At 38.5% G+C, this 25261-nt stretch overlaps 1 protein-coding gene across 1 annotated transcript in view; it reads right to left on the reverse strand.

Annotated features, from left to right (window-relative positions):
* Nucleotides 1-9993: 9993 nt before the first annotated feature.
* tmem170b (transmembrane protein 170B) overlaps nucleotides 9994-25261 on the reverse strand; it is a 16816-nt gene continuing 1548 nt past the window's right edge. Inside the window, exons 2-3 of the mRNA XM_081376025.1 lie at nucleotides 17604-17774; nucleotides 9994-11879 (exon numbers count right to left, since the gene is read on the reverse strand). Coding sequence (XP_081232151.1) covers nucleotides 11749-11879; nucleotides 17604-17774 — 302 coding nt within the window. The 3' untranslated portion in view covers nucleotides 9994-11748. The remainder of the gene's footprint in view (nucleotides 11880-17603; nucleotides 17775-25261) is intronic.

The following is a 25261-nucleotide window of genomic DNA, read 5'->3' on the forward strand; positions in this document are numbered from 1 at the left end:
ATATATGTGTGTGTGTGTGTGTGTGTGTGTGTGTTTGTGTGTGTGTAATCCATTTATCATGAAAATATAATTGACAAGAAATCACTTGTTTATTCCCTATCTCAAATATGTAGATGTTGTCTTTTAAAAGTTAAATGCTATTAAGACTAATAAATGAAAAAAAAGCTGAACTGGTTGAAACTAGATGGCGTGAGATGTCCTCAGTGCCCCATAAATCCCCACACTGAATGTGTGCCGAACCAGAACAAACTGGTTTAGCACTGAAAGCCACTTCTTGTTTTTGTTTTGATATGAAATCATTCACCGTACTGTTGCTCCTCGATAATGAATCTGTTTTTCTGACCCACCGTTCAATTCTTTAAATTCCAGAAGGGCTGAAGGAAACGTCTTTTCTTGAGCGGATCACGTTACAGCAGTTTCCCGCTGTGTTCCCAACATTTCCAGGTCAAACACATTCACAATAAAGTCGGGCCGCTCCGCTGTTTCGGCCGAGGAGATGGGAATTTGACCACAAACTTCAGGAACAAAACAAGATATCGATGACTAACTGCTTTCCTATGCCACTGATTGATAATACAGTATGTGTGACTCAAATGAACTTACTATTCACTTCTTTTGACCTCAAAAACACATAAAAGCACATAAAAACATTCATAGGAAGAAACATTACAAAAGAAGTCTCGGTTGTTTCCCGTAGACAACAATGAGATTAAATGCAGATCAAATGGATCTGATACAGTGTTATTTTAGGATTTAAACACCATTATTCTTATTTTTAATTAGCTTTGTTTTCATTGTAATTTTAGTTTATGATTTAGTCATTTTTCTTTGTGCCTGTCATTTTTATTAGTTTTTTTTTTACATATATTTCTATTTAGCTTCAATTTATATTTAAGTTTTAGTAATTTTTAGTTCTTCTTTAACATAAACTATTTTTTTCATATATATATAGTACTCATATTTTAAGTTATTTAAGTACACTCACCTAAAGGATTATTAGGAACACCATACTAATACTGTGTTTGACCCCCTTTCGCCTTCAGAACTGCCTTAATTCTACGTGGCATTGATTCAACAAGGTGCTGAAAGTATTCTTTAGAAATGTTGGCCCATATTGATAGGATAGCATCTTGCAGTTGATGGAGATTTGTGGGATGCACATCCAGGGCACGAAGCTCCCGTTCCACCTCATCCCAAAGATGCTCTATTGGGTTGAGATCTGGTGACTGTGGGGGCCATTTTAGTACAGTGAACTCATTGTCATGTTCAAGAAACCAATTTGAAATGATTCGAGCTTTGTGACATGGTGCATTATCCTGCTGGAAGTAGCCATCAGAGGATGGGTAAATGGTGGTCATAAAGGGATGGACATGGTCAGAAACAATGCTCAGGTAGACCGTGGCATTTAAACGATGCCCAATTGGCACTAAAGGGCCTAAAGTGTACCAAGACAACATCCCCCACACTATTACACCAACACCACCAGCCTGCACAGTGGTAACAAGACATGATGGATCCATGTTCTCACTCTGTTTACGCAAAAATCTGACTCTACCATCTGAATGTCTCAACAGAAATCGAGACTCATCAGACCAGGCAACATTTTTCCAGTCTTCAACTGTCCAATTTTGGTGAGCTTGTGCAAATTGTAGCCTCTTTTTCCTATTTGTAGTGGAGATGAGTGGTACCCGGTGGGGTCTTCTGCTGTTGTAGCCCATCCGCCTCAAGGTTGTGCGTGTTGTGGCTTCACAAATGCTTTGCTGCATACCTCGGTTGTAACGAGTGGTTATTTCAGTCAAAGTTGCTCTTCTATCAGCTTGAATCAGTCGGCCCATTCTCCTCTGACCTCTAGCATCAACAAGGCATTTTCGCCCACAGGACTGCTGCATACTGGATGTTTTTCCCTTTTCACACCATTCTTTGTAAACCCTAGAAATGGTTGTGCGTGAAAATCCCAGTAACTGAGCAGATTGTGAAATACTCAGACCGGCCCGTCTGGCACCAACAACCATGCCACGCTCAAAATGGCTTAAATCACCTTTCTTTCCCATTCTGACATTCAGTTTGGTGTTCAGGAGATTGTCTTGACCAGGACCACACCCCTAAATGCATTGAAGCAACTGCCATGTGATTGTTTGATTAGATAATTGCATTAATGAGAAATTGAACAGGTGTTCCTAATAATCATTTAGGTGAGTGTATATTTCAATTAATAGTTTTATATAGTTCACAATAACAACACTGTTCTGAGAAAAATCAATATATGGGAAATATCTCACGTCTTCTTCAGAGTTTCAGAAGGGATCTCAACAGTGTCTCATCTGTTCTCAGACTTATTTCATCAGATTCTCAAGGATAAATCAGAGCTATGCACATTAAAGCTTTATATGGTCTGTATGTCAACACTTTTTGTCTATTTTAAATATTTTAAAGGGATAGTTCATCCAAAAATGTAAATTATGCCATCATTTGCAGACCCTCAAGTTGTTCCAAACCTCTATTTGAAGAATGTTGGTAACCCGATGATGGACCACATTGACTTCCATAGGATTTTTTTCCTGATATAGAAGTTAATGGCCTCAGTCAAATGTTTGGTTGCCAACATTCTTTAAAATATCTTCTTTTCTGTTCAACTGAAGAAAGAAACCCATTCAGGTTTGGAACTCGAGAGTGAGTTTGGGTGAACTATCCCTTTAAGAGAAATGTATGAGACAAAGTTGATATGCAGATGAATGCACTTCAGACTCAATTAAATGTAATGCACAATTAAAGTCGCCATGAAATCAAAATCGACAATTCTTCATTTATGAAATATTGCACTATTTATTATTAGCCTATTTTTTTTATTATTATTGTATATGCCTTGTGATATTTAAACAAAATAACTTCCCCTCCTTCATGCAGCGAGCATCTCTTCTCTTCTCTGATGAAGAGGGCGGGGCAACCTGTCACTCACATGAGATCCACCAATAGCAAACCACAACCATTCAAACATCCAATCTATTCCCAATTGACTAAATCAAATCCCGCCCTACATTAGCTCTTGTTCGAGAAGCCGTTTCACTAATATAGGGCAGAAAAGACAATCGCAACTTCCGTTTCATGCATTTAAAGAGAACAATAAAATATTCCTCTGGGCATAAAAGATGATTCGGCTTCATGCACGGCTCTTATGAAGCACTTCCTGAATCGGTATCCAGGCACGTTGCATAAAGTAGAAACACTCAACCCTAGCGACTCCCTCCATACTTCACTAGAAGTGTTGAAAGACTCTTTACACGGGCCGGCTGAAGCACAGCAGAGCTGGACAGCACAATGCACACAATATCCTGGAATGAAATAACAAAATAACACAATAACAAAACCGAGCGATAATCAGCAGGGAACTTTGACTCCCAGACTAGCTGATTAAATTCCTCTGCTGTGACTCTATTGTACCATCTTGTTGAACTTCCGCAGCGGTGCTGTTAAAGTAATGAGCATTGTGCTCATTTAAAGGTCCACGGAAAGGTCCACAGAGGTCTAAGCATCCAAACGGGGTTGAGGCCTCAACACAGGATACTTTGCCCTGGGACGTTTCCAGTGGGTACTCATTTTGGGGGCTTTGATGTGGTCGCACAGCCTAAATAGGGAGTGACGTGGCTGACAAACGACGCAATGGTTGGGCATTGAGCTGACGCTTTGATCCATGTTTGTGATTTTGAAATGGGAATGTTTATGATTGTTCAGAAACATCAGCTAGCATTATTGATCAGTGACTGTCACTGTTCCAGGACATAGTGAGCTGACTACTGTAGGCCATATTTTATGGCATATGTGGCATCACACGGCTATTTCAAAATGTTTGCAGCATTATTATGCTATGTTTTGTATACTGCAAACTTTAACAGAACATTGCAGGCTAACATCTGAAAATATGAGTCCTAAATTTTAGGTAATATAGTTCCTATAATATAAGTCCAATTATTATTAACATACACATTACAACAGAGAAACAAAAATCAAAAGCAAGAAAGACAAAAGAAATTTAATTTAATATGCCTATAATAATATGTATACACTCACCAGCCACTTAATTAGGAATCTGTTCAACTGCTCATTAATGCAATTATCTAATCAGCCAATCACAAGGAAGCAACTCAATGTATTTAGGCATGTAGACATGGTGAAGATAATGTACTGAAGTTCAAACTGTGCATCAGAATGAGGAAGAAATGTGATTTAAGTGACTTTGAACGTGGTTTTTCACACACAACCATCTCTAGGGTTTACAGAGAATAATCAGAAAAAGAGAAGATCAGAAATAAATATCTAGTGAGCTTCAGTTCTGTGGGCGAAAATGCCTTGTTGATGCCAGAGGTCAGAGGAAAATGACCAGACTGGATCAGCTGATAGAAAGGTAACAGTAATAAGGTCTGCAGAAGAGCATCTCTGAACACTCAACATGTCAAACCTTGAAACAGAAGAGCTACAGCAACAGAAGACACACCAGTGTCACTCCTGTCAGATCAGAACAGCAAACTGAGGCTACAATTCACACGGACTCACCAAAATCAGACATGGAAGATTGGAAAAGCGTTGCCTGGTCTGATGAAGCGTTGTGCTGCGACATTCAGATGGTCGGGTCAGAATCTGATGTAAACAACATGAAGGCCTGGATCATCCTGCCTTGTATCAGTGGTTCAGGCTGGGTCTGGTGGTGTTATGGTGTGATTGATATTTTCTTGACACACTTTGGGTCTCTTACTACCAAGTGAGCATCATTTTAACGCCACAGTCTGAGTATTGTTGCTGAACATGTCCTTACCTTTATGACCGCAGTGTATCATCTTCTGATGGCTTCTTCCAGCAGGATAACACATCATGTCACAAAGCTCAAATCTTCTCACACTGGTTTCTTGAACATGACTATAAGTTCACTAAACTCAAACAGCCTCCAGTCACCAGATCTCAATCCAGTAGAGCGGCTTTAGGATGTGGAGGAACAGGAGATTCACATCATCAATGATTATGTGCAGACAACAAATCTGCATTAACTGTGTGATGATATCATGACAAGATGGGCCAAAATCTCTGAGGAATGTTTAAAGCACCTTGTTGAATCTCTGCCATAAATAAAGTGGCCGGTGAGTGTATCTATGTAAGGGATAATGTATAGCGAGGCGGTTGTTATAGCGAATACAACCCGACAGGCTGATCAGGACCCCGACGCGACGCAAAGCTTGAATCAGCCTGAAGGGGTTGTATTCGCTATAACAACCGCCTCGCTCTACATTATCCCGCTTATTACATGGCTACCTACCAAATAAATCAATAATTTGACACAAAATATTATTTAAAAAGGAGTTTATTGATTTAAAAACGATTGTATTGCTTCCGCTAAAGAAAATAGTCCGTTCCGTCTCTATGGTTAGAATCCTGCATCCATAGCAACGCTCTGTTTTTCATGGCAACGGTGTGTTATACTTAGCAGAGGTCTATTATCAAGAAATAACACACCGCATTCTACATTAGAATTCAACCAAGCCATGTAATAAATTTATTTAAAGCAACTCTGCATGTTTCCTTATAGCAAACAAGACAAATCTCAAAATGCTTTACAAGCACAGTGAAACCATCCTTAGAAAATGGAAAAGTGTGAGAAGTGTTAATAAATATACTAATATCCATTCTATTTAATATTCATCTAATTTACTTTAGCCTAATATTGCATCATTGTTGCAATCAATGTTGCAAAGTCACTTTGAATAAAAGCCTCTTGCAAATGCATATAAAAGGCCTAAATGTAAACGTAGAGCATTCAAAGGCTGCTTTTGGACAGGGATCTTGTTGGTTTTGGAACAGATCCAGAGTCAGGCCGTGTGGCACAACCTCACGTCCTTTATCCACTGGCGGCCGTTGTACATCCGTCTTCGTGCCCGTTTTAAAGGATTTCTACCAAATTTAGTGCTCAGATTAAAAATAGTACCTTGGCGCCCTCTGAATGTCTCCAGGAGGGCGTCTCTCGTCCGCGGGGGGTAAGGGTGCGCTGGGTCTGCACGTCCACACCGGTGTGCCAGTGTGGGTGCGCTGCAGAAAGACGGCTAAAGGGGATGAAAAGCCTCTGTATAGACTAAATGACCCATGAGGCCATGAACTCGCTTCTTGTCACATTATATTTCTGCAACCAATGACTTATGAAAAGCAAACAAGTCAGTCTGACCTCTATTGTGATTTCTTAGTGGTTATACAATTGACATTGTACTATTCATCATGAATTCAGCAAAAAGGAGCCAAAAAGATAAAATGTCAGCCAAGACTATATTAAAAACAGACTATGTCCAGACACTGAGTCAAGATTTGATGACAATCAAAATGATAATAATCATAAATGTTTCTTGAGCAGCAAATCAGCATATGAGAATGATTTCTGAAGGATCATGTGACACTGAAGACTGGAGTAATGATGCTGAAAATTCAGGTTTGATCACAGGAATAAATTACATTTTACGGTATTTTAAATTGTAATATTATTTCACAATATTACTGTTTTTACTGTATTTTTGATCAAATACAGCCTTGGTGAGCAGAAGAGACTTCCCCAAAGTTTTGCAGTAGCCTATATTTGTGTAATGAAAAACACACACACACACACACACACACACACACACACACACACACACACACACACACACACACACACACACACACACACACAGTTTGCTAAATACACATATGGCTTATTGATTTAATATTTAAGAACTGATCAACTGGAATTTCTGCATACACCATTTATTACTGACAAAAAGTTTTCATTTCAGTAAATGATGACCACAAGGCGACTTTTAATGCAAAACATTTTTATTTCAACTGACCGCAGAGTATTTGACAGAGGAGCATTTGTACATAAATAAAGGTGCTGGAAAGCACAGCTGTTTGCTCATACAAAATTAAAAAAAGAACATATCATACACTATCTACACACGCCACTTCCTGCTGAGCGGCGCTTAAGAAGGATTGTCAGAAATCCATTTGCACACATTAAAGTCATTGCATTTTTGCATGACATACGTGACAGGAGTTCCTAGGAAAAACCGTGTTGAAAGTCTGTCACGGATGTGTCGGTATCATGACCCACTCTGTATTACAACATTCTCCATCTCAAGGCCTGAAATCTTATCGTCCATTCATGGCACATCTTTAATTCAAAATAAGCCTTTTTTCACACACATGTGACTTCTGAATAGCAACTCACCCCAGTCCAGCTGCTAAACTGGTAATACAACCCTCAAAACTGTGCAAAACAACAAAAAACAAAGCTTTTTCTCTGTCTAAAACAAAAGACATGCAGATTTATTGTTCCCATAATCTTAAAGGCAGCTATAAAAGTGTTTCAGCACCATTCTGCTCAGGCAAACTTTATCAAAACATCACAATCAATCAAACCTTCTTGCAAAGGGAAAATACTCGGTTTCAATACACTCAAACACACCTACACACAACACGAACAGCACTTCTACACAACTACTGCTTCACTCATGAACACAGACACCTAAAGCTTGTGTTTCAAAAACATCATGTTCACATATGCCATGACTCTAGCCAATTCTCTTTATTTCTTCCCCTTCAATTTTTTTGTCCTTCTCTACAAAAGTGTGTTTGCAGATGAGGTGCAACTTGGACTGTAAAGGGGAAACAATTCAAATGTATTCAATTGTAAAATATTTCGCTCAACCAATGTAAAAAAAAAGTATATGGCTGTGTTCAGAATGGAATACTAGCATACTGTCTACTGTAGTACACACTGACTGTACACTGTACTTTTTTTAAAGTAGCATGTGAAATTGTATGCAGTATGTAATCATTGTAGTCGCATGACCTCATTAGGTTGTAAGTTTAATTCAATTCCATCCTTAGAAAGTTCTTAAAAATAGTTATTTTGCATCTTTAATGCAATTTTGTGGTTATCATCGTGGGGTATTTCATGCATATAGAACATTCATACTATGCACACTATACATAACACTGCAAAACTTGTTTTCTTAGCATTTTTCATCCTGTTTTCCAGTAATATCTAAATTTATTCAAACGTTTATTAATCAAGTTACATTAACTTAAGCAAAATGACACAAGAAATTAATCAGAAGTTTTATGCTTAGAACATATATCTGCCAATGATTCCCTTTTGAATTAAATGTACTTTTCTTACCCAACTGGCAGATATTTTTATTCTTTTTAAAGCTTAAACTCACTTAATTTTGATATTTAATATTTGTCATTTTGATTTAATATTTGTAGATATTTGTACTGGAAAACAAGTCAAAAGCACTAAATAGAAAATCATTTTTTGCAGTGTACTGCAGCAATAGAGTAGATTACGCCATTTCAAAAAGCGTAAAAACTATAATAGTAGTAATAACGAATTGTATAGAATAGTAGTACTGAAACGTGACTCTTTCTGACTCGCTGAATCCCTCATAAATTCATAATCAACACATCAGACAGAGCTACAATCGGCTCAGTCTCAACACTCTCATTCCCAGTACACTGTCGCCCTCTGCAGTGCGGCTCTGCTACTGAAAGTCAACTATTATTTGCATAAAGTTGGAAAAAAATAAATAGCCATTACATCAAACGCCCTCATCAATACCATTATCATCTGAAAGCCTTTCACAGTAACAACAAGCTTTTTCAGGAGTAGTTCAAACTTAAAACAGCTTCATGAATCAGTGCTGAGAAATCTGACAAGCAAAAACACACAATATAAAAAGTAATAAACGGTTGTTTAAAAAAAGAATCATATTCAATTTAAAAAGTCCTAAAGCTGAAGAGATAAGGAATACTTTGGCTTAAATAAACATTGTCAATGACAACAGAAGAAAAGAGCAAAAGGAATCATTTCCCATGAACCTGTGTGTTTCAGTGACTTCCGCGTCACTTGTTTCATACAATACATTGTTTTAGACATCACTCTGCCACACATGGAATGAACTGTTCGTTTAGTAATGCTTAAATACAGAAATAAACAGGTGGAGTTTGGTATCAGTCGTTGGAGAGATTCTACATGAAATGAAACGTAAATAATACTTCAAAATAATTCAATCATTTTAAAAGTGAATGCAGTTGAGTTTGTTCTTGTTTGAAAAATTATACATACATATATATTTATTATAATACACTATAATAGTTGCATTTGTAAGGTATTATGAAAAACTTTATAATGCATTATAATGCATTAAAATACCTTTAAGATGCATTACATATATATATAAAACTATTATAATGTATTATAATACTTTCCTAACAGTTTTAACAGCAGCATAACATTTCATATAATACATTAAATTCAGTTTCTAATGCATTATACTCTTTATACTGTTTGTTGTGGGTGGTTGTTAGGCGGCTTTAAAATAAAACTAAAATAAACTCACTTTATTATGAAGCTTTATAATAATTCAGCACTATGGATTTTTTTAACTCGATTATCTGTACACCAGGTAAAAAACGTTCTCATTTTTTGTAAATTTGGAGTGCTGTCAGTACAGAGAACAATGACAAAAATCTGTGTTATCCTCTTTTTAAAATTTGCACCCTGTTGACTTCAATGGGGCAAGTTTTAAACCTGCTTTTAGCCTCTTAACATCCTTGATGTGTCATTACAAGTGCACAGCTAATGTGAGTGATTCCTTCAGATATATATGAATAAAAGTGATGTCGGGCTTTCCTGTATCTCAAACAGTAGAGCGTTGGCGCTAGCAACGCCAAGATCATGGGTTCGATTCCCAGGGAAATCAAGAACTGACAAAATGTAAAATGTGTACCTTGAATGCAATGTTAGTTGCTTTGGATAAAAGCGTCTGCCAAATGCATAAATGTAAATGTTAATTCGGCCAGCGCACATACCTGTATTTACTTCCTGTTTTCGGTCGAAGTCCACAGTAGTCGATTGTCGAGTTCACGCGCATAGGTTATCACGCGCGTGAACTCGACAATCGACTAACAGCACTCCAAATTTACAAAATAATGAGCTCAATGTTAAAATTGACCGGAGTTCTCCTTTAATACAAGTTTGTTCGAATCCCTAACCATGAATATTAAGAGCAATAAATAATAGTGATTCTTGCCTTGGTAACTGATTACTCTGTATACTATAAGGCTTCATAAATGCCTTTATGATACATTGCATATAAAGCTTCATAGAAAGTGCTAGTAAATAAATATCAAAAAAATTAAAATGCAAACATTTACATTCAAAACAAATCGAATAGTCTTCAACTATATGGTTATTATAGCATCAAAACATCAAAAATGAATGGTGTTCATGAAAATGAAACGCGTAGGGAAACAAATACAATGTTTTATCAATAATAAAGCCAGTGGCAGCAGTGAGGTATCGTAAAACACACCGCTCTCGTCACATTCCACACCGGCACGCGAAACGCTCTCCATTTAACATGTTCGCTCCTGTTCCTTACACAACTCTAGTTTATACTGTTTTGGTGGAAACTTATGGAAGGCAAATTATTAACAGTGCAATTTCACACGTACGTTGGCAAAGACCCACAAGCGACCGCTTTCATATGGCATCGGTGTGCCCTTCCACACGACAGATTTCAAGTACAATACATTTGTCCAAGTATCCTAAAAATAACAATATTCAAAATAAACCTGTAATGCCAATGCAAAGGAGAAAATCACTTCTTGATTTACTCACATAGTCGTACGCCAACCTCTCAAACTTTGTAGAACGAGTCCAGGACGAAGGTGTCTGTCTTGTCTTTTAAGGCCTGAGGTTTAAGTCCCCATATTCGAGTAGGGAGAGTATTGCCACAGTAATGCTGGATGAAATGGGATTACTATGAAATAACATTTGTACAAGGACAAGCTCAGATTTGGCAGGGAATGGGAATCCATGATATAATCGCAGGTGATGGATTAGATCATAACAGAACAAAAAGTTGTAGACCATAGTGACTTTTTCAATACTTGTCGTCTTTGCTTTTAAACTAGCATTTGATTAAATACATTAGTTAAAAATTCACACTGATGTTCCACTGTGTTCCCATATTATAAATAAGGCATTTTTCCATTATGGATACATTTAAATAGGTTACAAGAGACCAGATTACTCCTTAACCTCCTTAAATTAAGGTCCATATTGCATAACCTTCAGATCTTACACTTTTTAGACAGTTTTCAAAATGTAGAAAGCGCTATGTGGAAGCCATTTCTTATGGAGAAGAAAACTGGATGTGAAAATACTGTGGGACCAGAGTGAAGATCCATAATCAGACAAACAGGGATGTTTCAGGCCGTTCAGCTGAGCAGGATTACAAAATGTTTAGTGGTGTTTTCCCACGCTGATTGAGGATACAGAGACAGACAAATTATTAGAGGATGCTTTTGATGCATCCATCCTGGCTTTATGACCCAACACCACTCAGTTTACATAAAGCTGAAGCAATCCATGTGCAAAAATGTTCCGCAAAGATGAATAGACATCCCAAGATTCATCTCAATCCTCCAGCGAGGCAGTTGGCACGTTGAGTGAGTTTCAGTCATTGGCCTACAATGCTGTTTTTGCTTCTTGAAACGTTAAATTCTCAGAAGGTTTCATATAGAGGTCCATTGGCCATTAGTGACTCCTAAAGCTCATTTCTTTGCACCACAGGCCAAACCTCTGTGGTTTAACCACACTCACCTCGAGCCCGGCTCTTCTGCCGGCTGATTGGCTGTTGGGTGTGTCAATCAATGATGCTTTCCGTCCGTTCAAAGAGTGGCCAAGATCCGTGAGAATGAAATGATGACGGTGAAAGCGGTCTGGCCCACCCCGAACACCAGAGCTTCAAGAGGAGCCATGTCCTTCCCTGCCACACGGTACACAGCCGCCACTGCCGCACCTGACACAGGACAGAAGACAATTATAATACATGAAGACAAACTTTGGTGTCGGCTTGAGAAATTCTATTCTGAAAGCTTGTGGTTGCTAGGTGGTTTCTATGCAGTTTGTGAGGTGTTCTGGGTGGCTACTAGACGGTTGCTGAGTGTTAAGGGTGCATGCTAGTAGGGATGTGGCCAAAGCCAAATATTATCCAAGCTCTTATTGGTTAATTTTTGGTTCCCAGAACGTTCTGTTTTAAGGTTTGTTTGTGGTTAGCCAGAAAAGTTCTCAACGGAAATAGAAGGTTTGAAGAACGTTGTTCTAACATTACTTTAACGTTATTTTAACGCTGTTCTAACGTTCCTCTAACCTTTTTACTCCAATATCATTACCCCAGTTGCAAAATAATAACCTAAAAATAACCATTAGGAAATGTTCTGTGTAAGTTATTTTTAGGTTATTTCCCTGCAACGTTCTGGGAACATTATTTTATGGTTGCAAAACATAAAACCTGAAAAGAACGTTATTATTTGGTTCTCAAAAAAATAACCAAACGGGAACCAAATACTAACATAAGGGGAACGTTCTGTGTTTGCTGGGATGTTTGGAAAGGAAACAACGGATTCTAAAAGGAACATGGTGATGGAAAAACAATTATGAGGAGATACGTGACAATGACGCTCAGGAATGTTGCACACCAAATCCTCCAACATCGCCCTGTCAATCATCTCTCCTTACTATCTTCACATGATAAATGAAAGCTGATGTACTAATGTAAACAACTACAGCAGTAAGCTTAACAATGTCCCTTTAGGGGCTCCATAGAATGCATTTTTCATTTTCCGTGCCTTTCCGAATCCTGATTCAGGCTTCGGGTACATCTCTAGTTGCCAGGGTGTTGTGACGCAGTTGCTAGGGTTTTCTGGATGGTTGCTAGGGATGGGAACCGAGAACCGGTTCTTCTTCAGAACCGGTGCCCAGTGAATCGATTCCTTGGAACCGTTAGCGTGCCTGCTTAACGATTCCGCTTATCGGTTCCGCTCGTCGAAATGTGACACGACGTCACACACGTGCTGCGTTGTTTTGGTTCGGAATGTAGCAAACACTATGAGTAAACATGGCATCGAAGCAGAAGCGCTCTGACCGCGTCCTAACTACATGCGACGCGACGGCGCGACACGCGATAAAAAGTATCATTTTTCATAATCAAAGTTTAACCAGCCGCGATACGCGACGATTCTATTTGAAACGGATCCTATTTTACTGCGACGTCGCGAAAGTGTCAATGATAATACCAGGTACTATTTATGTGCTTTATTTAATGTTAAAAGCGTGTATAATGTGACTGAATATCATTTACTGCTCCCAGCTTTGTAGCTGTAAAAACAACAATGGATAAGTCACATCATAACTTGAAATTAAACAAATGGAAACAAAAACGTTCAAAATGTGAAGAAAACCCGTGTATTATTTGACAAAGATTGTTTAAGTAACTCAATAGCCTAATCCAAATGAGCACTGTTAATATTCCAAAAGGCACAAGCTTTTCCTTTACTGTTTTCAGTCTGTGTTTTTAGTTTTTATGGCACATAAATGGCAGTTTTATTTATTTTTTTGTCCGGACCAATTAATGTGAAAATTATCAATTTGATCAGATATTAAAGCGAGTTAATACAAACAAATTTGTTTTTAGTTCCTCACCCAATAAGAATCGATAAGAGAATTGATAAGGAATCGGATCGATAAGCAATATCGATAATGGAATCGGAATCGTTAAATTCTTATCAATTCCCATCCCTAATGGTTGCTATGCAAACCATATATAATTAGCAATTTATACAGTTTAAACTTAAAATTAAACTTGGTGTGAAATTATTTTTCAATTATACTGTAGGTGTTTAGAGAATTATCTATTCAGAAGAAACATCCGAGACAAAGTTGATAATTAAATTACACATAACCTCCAAGAGATCTCCAAGTCTACAGAGCCACGAAAGAGCAACATCTGAATGATAAAATCTTCCTCTGGGAAATCGCACTCTGAAATTGAACTAGAGATATTTTTTTTTATGACCGTGACTGTGGATGTTTGCAAAGTTGATACATTTGAAGCCGAAATAATACATCTATTAGGGGCAGCATACACGTTTGTACATATAAATCCTACTTAAAATGTTAGTCAAGGGTTCTTGCACCAAAAACAGTCATTATCTAGCTTGACTATGACAATTTTTTACCTTCTCTCTGACCCTTAAAATTAAACAGGCTGTTTTTGCTTCTGTTGTTCTTCTATATGTAAATGCTGTCTCTTATGATTGAATACCATCCTCGGATATGAAACGTGTCACAACATGCCCACCATTTTGCTGAAAACTGGAAACATGAGTTGATATATAAATGTGGGTCATCGTGTGTTAATGAATAAAAGATTTCCACCAAAAATCACCAGACTGGATGTCACTTTAGCCTGACTCGGCAATTTATGTTCTCTGTTAATCAACTAACACATACATTATGATAAACAGAAGCTCAAGCATGTTCACTTGACATGCGAGAACCAATGAGGTTCATTCTGTTACGCAGCACGTTTGAGCTTCCGCAAGAACCAATGAGGTTCATTCTCGTGTTACGCAGCACGTTTGAGCTTCCGCAAGAACCAATGAGGTTCATTCTCGTGTTACGCAGCACGTTTGAGCTTCAGCAAGAACCAATGAGGTTCATTCTCGTGTTACGCAGCACGTTTGAGCTTCAGCAAGAACCAATGAGGTTCATTCTCGTTTTACGCAGCACGTTTGAGCTTCAGCAAGAACCAATGAGGTTCATTCTCGTGTTACGCAGCACGTTTGAGCTTCAGCAAGAACCAATGAGGTTCATTCTAGTGTTACGCAGCACGTTTGAGCTTCAGCAAGAACCAATGAGGTTCATTCTCGTGTTACGCAGCACGTTTGAGCTTCAGCAAGAACCAATGAGGTTCATTCTCGTGTTACGCAGCACGTTTGAGCTTCAGCAAGAACCAATGAGGTTCATTCTCGTGTTACGCAGCACGTTTGAGCTTCAGCAAGAACCAATGAGGTTCATTCTCGTGTTACGCAGCACGTTTGAGCTTCAGCAAGAACCAATGAGGTTCATTCTCGTTACACAGCACGTTTGAGCTTCAGCAAGAACCAATGAGGTTCATTCTCGTGTTACACAGCACGTTTGAGCTTCTGCAAGAACCAATGAGGTTCATTCTCGTGTTACGCAGCACGTTTGAGCTTCAGCAAGAACCAATGAGGTTCATTCTCGTGTTACGCAGCACGTTTGAGCTTCAGCAAGAACCAATGAGGTTCATTCTCGTGTTACGCAGCACGTTTGAGCTTCAGCAAGAACCAATGAGGTTCATTCTCGTGTTACGCAGCACGTTTGAGCTTCAGCAAGAACCAATGAGGTTCATTCTCGTGTTACGCAGCACGTTTGAGCTTCAGCAAGAACCAATGAGGTTCATTCTCGTTACACAGCACGTTTGAGCTTCAGCAAGAACCAATGAGGTTCATTCTCGAGTTACGCAGCACGTTTGAGCTTCAGCAAGAACCAATGAGGTTCATTCTCGTGTTACGCAGCACGTTTGAGCTTCAGCAAGAACCAGTGAGGTTCATTCTCGTGTTACGCAGCACGTTTGAGCTTCAGCAAGAACCAATGAGGTTCATTCTCGTTTTACGCAGCACGTTTGAGCTTCAGCAAGAACCAATGAGGTTCATTCTCGTGTTACGCAGCACGTTTGAGCTTCAGCAAGAACCAATGAGGTTCATTCTAGTGTTACGCAGCACGTTTGAGCTTCAGCAAGAACCAATGAGGTTCATTCTTGTGTTACGCAGCACGTTTGAGCTTCAGGAAGAACCAATGAGGTTCATTCTCGTGTTACGCAGCACGTTTGAGCTTCTGCAAGAACCAATGAGGTTCATTCTCGTGTTACGCAGCACGTTTGAGCTTCAGCAAGAACCAATGAGGTTCATTCTCGTGTTACGCAGCACGTTTGAGCTTCAGCAAGAACCAATGAGGTTCATTCTCGTTACACAGCACGTTTGAGCTTCAGCAAGAACCAATGAGGTTCATTCTCGTGTTACTCAGCACGTTTGAGCTTCAGCAAGAACCAATGAGGTTCATTCTAGTGTTACGCAGCACGTTTGAGCTTCAGCAAGAACCAATGAGGTTCATTCTTGTGTTACGCAGCACGTTTGAGCTTCAGCAAGAACCAATGAGGTTCATTCTTGTGTTACGCAGCACGTTTGAGCTTCAGCAAGAACCAATGAGGTTCATTCTCGTGTTACGCAGCACGTTTGAGCTTCAGCAAGAACCAATGAGGTTCATTCTTGTGTTACGCAGCACGTTTGAGCTTCAGCAAGAACCAATGAGGTTCATTCTAGTGTTACGCAGCACGTTTGAGCTTCAGCAAGAACCAATGAGGTTCATTCTTGTGTTACGCAGCACGTTTGAGCTTCAGCAAGAACCAATGAGGTTCATTCTCGTTACACAGCACGTTTGAGCTTCAGCAAGAACCAATGAGGTTCATTCTCGTTACACAGCACGTTTGAGCTTCAGCAAGAACCAATGAGGTTCATTCTCGAGTTACGCAGCACGTTTGAGCTTCAGCAAGAACCAATGAGGTTAATTCTCGTGTTACGCAGCACGTTTGAGCTTCAGCAAGAACCAATGAGGTTAATTCTCGTGTTACGCAGCACGTTTGAGCTTCAGCAAGAACCAATGAGGTTCATTCTCGTGTTACGCAGCACGCTTGAGTTTCAGCAAGAGTTTGTTCTTGGGTGTCAAGCAGGTTCCTTTGAGCTTATGTTTATGTTCGCTAATCAATGTTTATAGGTGAATAAAAGCCTAAATTCAATCTTTTCATCATATAAAGCGATTCATATTGATTAGTTTTACGACCTCTTTATGAACTTTTTGAAGCGTCAAAGTGCTGTCAATGGGGGACAGAAAACTCACAGATTTCATTAAAAGATCTTCATTTGTGTTTGGAAAATGAACAAACATCTTGTGGGTTTGGAACGACATGAGGGCTAGTAATTAATGACAATTTATTTATTTTTTGGGTGAATTAATCCTTTAATGTATACAGTATCTATATGAATATTAATGTGTATCGTGGTGTGAGTAGCTCTATTAAAAAAATGTCATAAATTACACACACACACACACACACACACACGCATTAACTGACTAAATGTTTCTGTCTCTAACTTTCTCTCTCTCTCTCAGCCAGATCCATATTAATATTAAAGCAGACCTCTGGGAACGGGCACTTCGGCATAGGGTTATTTTTGAATCAAACTACATTTGTGCTAGACTGGAGAACAGCTAACAGCTATAGTTCATTGACACCCTGCCCAACTAGACAATGTCCCTAAAACATTTTCCATTCTAATCATTTTATCAGTCACAGATACTCTCTAAAAACCACACAGAACACCTCAGCAACTGCACAGCAACACCCCAGCAACCTCCCAGAACACACTAGCATCATGGTGGTGAACTATGAAGGAGAAAATGTAAAAATTTTGTTGGATCAGAAACATTTCCCAGTCTCACAGTGACTTGATTACAACAGCAAAATTGTGCGTTAATGAATCATGCACAAAAAGACCATGCACGTTTATTAATTTTGAGTTCATGTTGTGTTCGAGAACATGCACACTTGACTTAATGTGCTGATATTGTCCGATAAGAAAAGCAGAAGTGTGCGAGTACTGACTGGTGATGACCCCTCCGGTGAGCGAGGCCAGGAAGCCCACGCTGATGAGCACCAGTGTGATGAGCCGTCCTCTCTTATGACGCTGCAGCGTCACACACATCAGCAGACCCACGGCACTGTGAACCAACAGAGAGGAGAATAGACACCACAGGAACACCCAGTACCACATTTCTGCAGAGACAACACACACACACAAAGAGAGAGAACAAACTAGTTAGAAAGTTAGCTGGTTTAAAAAAATTCTGCATTTCATTCAGGAAGCACATGTCAGATGCGTGGCCATGCAATTTTATATAAAATGTTTAACTTTTGGCTGTTTAATCCCAGAATGAGTCAAAAAATACAAAAGTAGGTGTGTAAAAGTAGTTTAGCAGAATAGTTATTTGTGCATGTTTTTTTCTTTAAAAAGTTCTGCTTTCTACTAAAGAGGAACTACAATGTGTTAAAGAAACACTAACACAGTTCTCACACTTTGTGTCTATTTATTAAAGTTAACAGACTGCAACAGTTTTTGTTATATCACATTAATCTGTCGTTTATTTGAATTACTTTTAAAAATACCTTTTACAGTTTTTTTCGATTGCTAAACGACAGTGGGCACAACTGGAGTCACATGTGCAAAACTCTAACTACAGTCTGCACAGCAGCAGTTCATGTGGACCAAACTCTAGTTCGTTTTTCATTGCTTGAACACAGTTTTCAAAACTCTACACACTTATCCCATGACTTTAACCACAACCTGCACAACACTGTGGATTTACAGCACTTTGTTCAAATGCTAACACACTGCTGTCAAAACTGTGAACCACACATTCAAAACAGAATAGATTTCAGCCTTGTGCCTTTCAAACACTGCTGATTGCAATTTCAGCTGAAAGGCTAAGCAGGTGTCTTGTTTTAGACTTGTTAGTGAACACACACACACACACACACACACACACACACACACATATATAGATAGATAGATAGATAGACGGGTTTTGATGGGAACTGATGTTGATGAAAACCTGTGGCCTGATGCTAGGGCGAGGCAGGATTAGCCCCTCAATTATTTGTTCGAATTACAGTATGCACTTTGTTTCTATCTTTTTTTTCTCATTACTGTAAAACTGTAAATTACTACAGACTATTGAAGCAAACTGCTAATTTTCATTTACCTTAAAGTATTGTTATGTTCTAAAAATGTAAATAAATCATGTTGTCACTCTTTTCTTTGAAGAAAATATTACTTTGTATGATGTCACTGAAATTGTTCAAACTGTAAAGATGAAAAGTTTGTATTTTCTGTATTGGTGTTTGATGCTAGTGTTTTTACTCTCAGTGTGTTCTGAGTGACAGTGTGTGTTATCTCAGTGAGGGTTGTGGATAGTGTTTGGCTGCACTGAGCCTGTTTTGAGCCGTGTGTTAAGAGTTGTGTTGCTTGGAATGAGTTTTGCAGGTGATGTGAACTGTTTAGCTCAGGTGACTGTTGGTAGTGCAGACTGTAGTTAGAGTTTTGCACATTTAGCTCCAGTTGTGCTCACTGTTGTTTAGCAATTGGAAAAAACTGTGTGTGACTTTATTGTCTCACCCTCATCCCACACCGACTTTCAATCTCATAATTTGAAAATTTGATTATACACAAATTATGACTGTCACTGAGTTTTGACGTTATTTTCATCACGACCAGCAATTTTCCCACTAATATAATTTAGGACTATAAGTGTATTTGGTTACCAAGGAGAAGAGCTGGAGATGAAGACAAAGATTAAATGTTGTTCTTTCAAACTTTCTTATCAAACAATCATGAAAAAAATGCATCACGGTTTCCACCAAAATAGGAAGCAGCACAACTGATTTCAACATTGATAATACAATTTTTTTCTTGAGCAGCAAATCATCATAGAATGATTTCTGAAGGATCATGTCACACTGAAGACTGGAATCACAGGAATAAATTACATTTCAAAATATATTCGAAAAGAAAACTGTTATTTCAAATTGGAATAATATTTCACAATATTAATGTTTTGACTGTATTTTTTATCAAATAAATGCAGCCTTGGTGAGCAGAAGAGACAAGAACCCATTAAAAAATTTTACAGGCCCCAGACTTTTAAAAGGTATTGTAATGAGGTAAAAAAGAAAATATCACCTGTGATTTTTTTGTCATTTCAAATCAAGCTGTAATTTTGTCACATTATGCAAAAAAAGCGTGTGTGTGTGTGTGTGTGTGTGTGTGTGTGTGTGTGTGTGTTTGTGTTTAGGAATGCTGGAATTGAAGACAAATGAATGAGTCAGTCCAAAATGTTTCAAATGTGATTTCCACCACATAATATTATTAAACAGAATTTCAGATGTGGTGCACACAACATTTGTTGGCAAAAAATGAATAAATAATAATAAATCAGTGGGGAAAAAAGAAAAACTGACAGAATTCTACTATGATGTATGGATATGCACACTTGGAACAAAGTCAATTAAATAAACAACATTTTTATAAATGTTCACAAGACGATGCTCATCGATGAAGAAATGCTTGTGAGAGTCTCCAGTCAGAACACATCTTAACCGAGCAGAACACACAACTGTTCTTACAACAGTGAACCTCGATAAATACTCTCCCACTATCACCAACCTCGCTTTCTCATAAACTGTCTGGTCCACTTTCATATACTCTCTCTCTTTAACACTCTGTATACGTCTCTCAGTCCTCCATTGGCTTGGAGACTGTTATTATTTAAGTGCCTGGTCCACACAGATCAGAGGAGAGTAAATGGACAGTCTGTCTCCACTGAGAGAGATTCAGACGGCTCTGGATCGTTCCAGAAGATTCCATGACATGGACCGGCATCTTTGCTCAACAACAAAACTGATGATCAATCTGCTGTTGTCATGAACTCTGGGAAATGCAGCTCCACATAAATGAAAAATGCTTGAGAAACCAACACGCTCGGGCAGAAATACCGCTGACAACTGTAATTTAACATGTCAAAGCAAACGCGTCAAATAACGAACTGCATAGTTGCACATGAAACGCTGTATAGTGCTGATCAGAGCGCTTGAACCCTGAAGCATGAAGAGACATTGTGCCATTAACACCATGTGTTCATTCAACACAGAAATGAATTTTCAGCATCATTCCTCCAGCCTTCAGTGTCACATGATCCTTCAAATCATTCTAATATGCTGATTTGCTTCTCAAGAAACATTTCTGATTATTATAAATGAGGAAAACCATTTTTGCTGCTTAATATCTTTGCGGAAACTGTGACACAACTACTGTCAATAGTTTTGGAGTATGTTTTTTGAAAGAAAATAATACTTTTATTCAGCAAGGACATTAAATTGATCAAAAGCGACAGCAAAGACTTTTTATAATGTAAATTTGTAAATTTGAACTCTCTTTTGAACTCAACTAGTCATCAAAGAATTCTACAAAAATATGAAGCAGTAAAACATGTTTTCGACATATATAGATTGTTTCTCGAGCATATTAGCATATCTCAGCTTATTAGAATGATTTTTCACACACAGACACACACACACACACAGTATGGTCTGTCTAAAGATTCTGATTGGTTGGAGGGTGTGCAATAAAGCCGTTTAATGCACAGGTCAGTTTAATCACCGTTCTATATTATTGCGCTGCTTTCATTATTTTATAAATATTAATTGATTAACTTCGCTACTGAATCGCTAGATTATATTACTCAGCAAGGATGTTGTAACCACAGTTTTTTTAAGTAATTAAACTCACAGCTTCATTTCTAGAAGAGAGACACTGCAAAGATGCAGGTAATTCATAATTCACACACACACTCTCTCTCTCTATAATATGTATTTGAATGAATCTCTTGCGATAGGCTGATTCATTCAAATAAATGTTATAATTTAATCAAATAAATGTAACCTTACCGCACTACTTTATCTCTGTGTCTGATTTAAAGCTGACATACATCTAATAGGTGGTAGCTGATACACTGTATATTCTCTGTGCATTAGATAATGAGTGACATGTGAAGGCCAAGTATGGTAACCCATACTGCATTTCACCCAACCAAGTTAAGAGCACACACATTAGGAGTAGTGAGTAGTGAACACACACACAGCAAACCGTGGACAGCCATTTTTGCAGTGGCGCTCAGGGAGCGATTGGGGGTTAGGTGCCTTGTTCAAGGTCAAGGTCCTGTCATTTCCTCCCGGTATTGAGAATCGAACCCGCAACCTTCAGGTTTACCAGTCTGACTCTCTAACCATTAGGCCATGACTAAGCATCATCTATGTGTAAATGCACATAACACAATGTATTGATTAAGCGATAAGCTGCCGCTCACATGCTAAGTGAGACGTAAAGTCCAGACAGAGAAGGCTTTTGTGCTGGAGGTCTGTAAACACACACACACACACACACACACACACACACACACACACCCTGTTATCAGTAAGCTGGGCCAGACTGGGCAGAAAAGCCTCAGATCATCCATGATCAGCCAAAACTGAATGATACTGATGGAAAGTATTCCTTCAATGTACTACTGACCCACAGAGACACTCTTTTTACTTACAAATGCATATAACACTATTAAACTATGAAGAACCAAACAAAAGTAAACACTGAACAGAAACGCGTGACAGGTTATGGTAGGTTCCTCTAATTTATACAACAACAGAGATCATCAGGACACATTTTGAAGGTCATCTTGTCACAAAACAAGAGGGATGGGTCAATGTAAAGCGTTGGCTTGTGAAAGGCCTCTTTGAACACCCTGGGTTTTCGTCGTGTCAACAAAGCAGTTTCCGAGGTGACAAAAAGCCTCTTTTGTCAAGCTGTCAATGATCATAGTCAGTGACAATGTTCTTTAACATCAGCACAGTACACACAGCCAAAATTCTTATTCCAATTAAGCGAGCACACATAAACAAACATGCTAGCGCTATCTAACTCTGTGGCGAACCACAATAAACATAGCCAAATGCTAAACGAGATAATGATCACCAAACAAGAAGTAGCAAAGCTGTCACACATCTCTGCTGCTAACAGGGTTTAAACTTTTTATGAAAGCATTAAGTTTCTACTTCCACACAGGAAACTCAATAGCTGCATACTGAGATAATTACAACTTCATTGGGGGTATAATGGATGTTTCTATGTTGGTTTTGATATCACAGTGAGATCGTATTATTAGCAGTGTCTGGCAGACGATAAAAATACAGACTTGCTAAAAAAGAATCACCCGCAACCCCTAATGTTGTGACCGAGTTTTTCCACAGGAAACCAGTTTTCTATAGAAATATTTATTCTTGGAATATGCATTAACATGTTTTTTTTAATATATATAAATTATGAATACTTTAATTCGGCAAGGATGAAGCATTAAATTAAACAAGACATTAAAGATTTTTTTTTTTAATGCTCATCAAAGAATCCTGAAAAAAAGTCACGGTTTGCACAAAAATATTAAGCAGCCCAACTGTTTTTTTAAAGCAACAACATGGAACTTTTCAACCTTCATAATATATTTCCAAGACCCTTGTGATAGTACATCGACTTACAATAGGTTGAATGAGACGTCTGCCAGAGCCCGACGGGGTCTGTATCGCTTTTACTGGCACTATGTAACTTCGCGGTGCGGGTAGTAACCAGCGCTCAAAAAGAACTACAAAATTCGACTGCTTTACGGCATACGTCACTTCGCCCACCACTTCCTCAAATGTGGCCAACCAGCGCGTTTGTTTTCGTGCGTCTGTTTTCGTCATGGCTGAAGCAGCAGCGAAACGTAAGAAGTCCAAGGTTTTGTCGGAGTAGAGTCGGAAGAGGAAAAGGGAGAGTGATAAACTGAAAGGCAGGACGAGGATCAATATGGGTCGAGCGTTTCTTCGCTGGCGTGAGCTAATGGAGGAGGAGTGTTACCAGACCGATGCTGACTTGGCCGTCATGCTGTTGAACTAGTAAGTAACTGTAAATTGCTTGCATACTATCTTTAGTTTTTCTAATCTGTTGTCTGCCTGGCTACGTTACGGAAACTATCTGGTCCTCCATTTATTTATCTTCATGAATCAGCTATTAGATGAGCGAATTATCAATCTGGTAGCTAGTAAACACTAACATGCGTTAGTTTTAGATGGTTAGGATGCTATTATTCTCGTTCAGATTTGAGCATTGTAATCGACATGCAAATCGCAAATGTTTGAGTTAAAATGTTTAGTCTACTAAATATGTATAAATTATAAAAGGAGGAAGATTAATAATATTATCATTGCCCATATGAAAAAAAAGCCTACATGCTTCATATACAGTAACCGTAAATCATTTTACGACAGCGGTAATGGACAATTCCGCTTCCAACCTGTAGGGCGACCGCTGAGGAAAAGTTCCATGTTGTTGCTTTAACACTGTTAATAATCAGAAATGTTTCTTGAGCAGCAAATCAGCATATTAGAATGATTTCTGAAGGATCACGTGACACTGAAAACCAACATTTATAAGAACACACTGTTTACCCAAAGGCACAAACAACTGCTAAGTAGGCAGAACTCTGTCTCCTTCATAAACAGCAGAAGGAAATGAAATGACTAAATAGGCTTGTTTCACTGACCAAAACAGGAAACACCATTAACTTTCCTCTCGAGTCATAATCTCCCTGCGTTTTCTGTGAGTCTCTGTGCTTCTGCACCTGTGCTGTTCCTTCACATCATCACAAAAAGTGATGTGTAACACATCTGAACACAGCTGTCTCTGTCAGCGGCGGGGGGGCTGAGGTTCATGTTCTAACCAATGCTGAGGTGCCACCTCACCCCATCACATTCTTCAGCCAAAAATCTATATTTTGCTTTGGAATGCAGTGTTTTCTTTGTCACTAGATTAGTGACTTCTTTTCAACTAGCAAATTTAGTGATTTTTGGACTGCTAGTCGGTCACTAAATAATACTCTTTCTGATTTCTGACAGAAAATATGTAAATGTGAACAGCTTTTATTGAAAATTCGGCTATATATTGTATTAAAATACAGGGATTGAGAGAAAACAGATGTAAAGACAGTTGCAGCATTACGTCATTTAGCGACATTAAGCTACTTTTTGAGCACTGTTGGAATGACACAAGGGTGGGTGAGTAATAAATGACTTTTTTATATTCATGAGTGAATTATTTGCTATCTCACATGCAACCCGTCCTGCAATTCTCTCTCAAGTTGCATCATGTGTTGCTGCGTCATGCCAGATGTCCACCACAAGATTGCAAAAATTATAATCTGGGCAAATCTCGGAAGTGAAAGTATGGGTGTGTGTCGTGCCTCATGCACCATAAAACCGGCGTACACTTGTTCCCTAGAAATGCTTCATGCTGCCTTCCAGTCACATTCACTTACCTGCTGTGGTCTGGCTTTTATATTACATCACATTGTTCATCCAGACTCCAGTTTTGTGTTGGAATCATAAACCAGTTTTGCTTCAGGATCCAGATTTTACATCAAGTGACCCAACAAAATACAAAAACTCTCGCACAAATGTAAACAAGATATTTTAAAAATGGACCGTATATACTGTATATATATGTGTGTGTGTGTGTGTGTGTGTGTGTCTGTGTGTGAAATAGAAATCTTTTGTCACATTATAAATGTCTAGTAATTATTACATGTGTATATTCATGGTTTTATGCACTTTTTGGGTCATAACCA

The sequence above is a fragment of the Scardinius erythrophthalmus genome (genome assembly GCF_964197995.2).
Source record: "Scardinius erythrophthalmus genome assembly, chromosome: 10".
NCBI lineage: Eukaryota > Metazoa > Chordata > Actinopteri > Cypriniformes > Leuciscidae > Scardinius > Scardinius erythrophthalmus.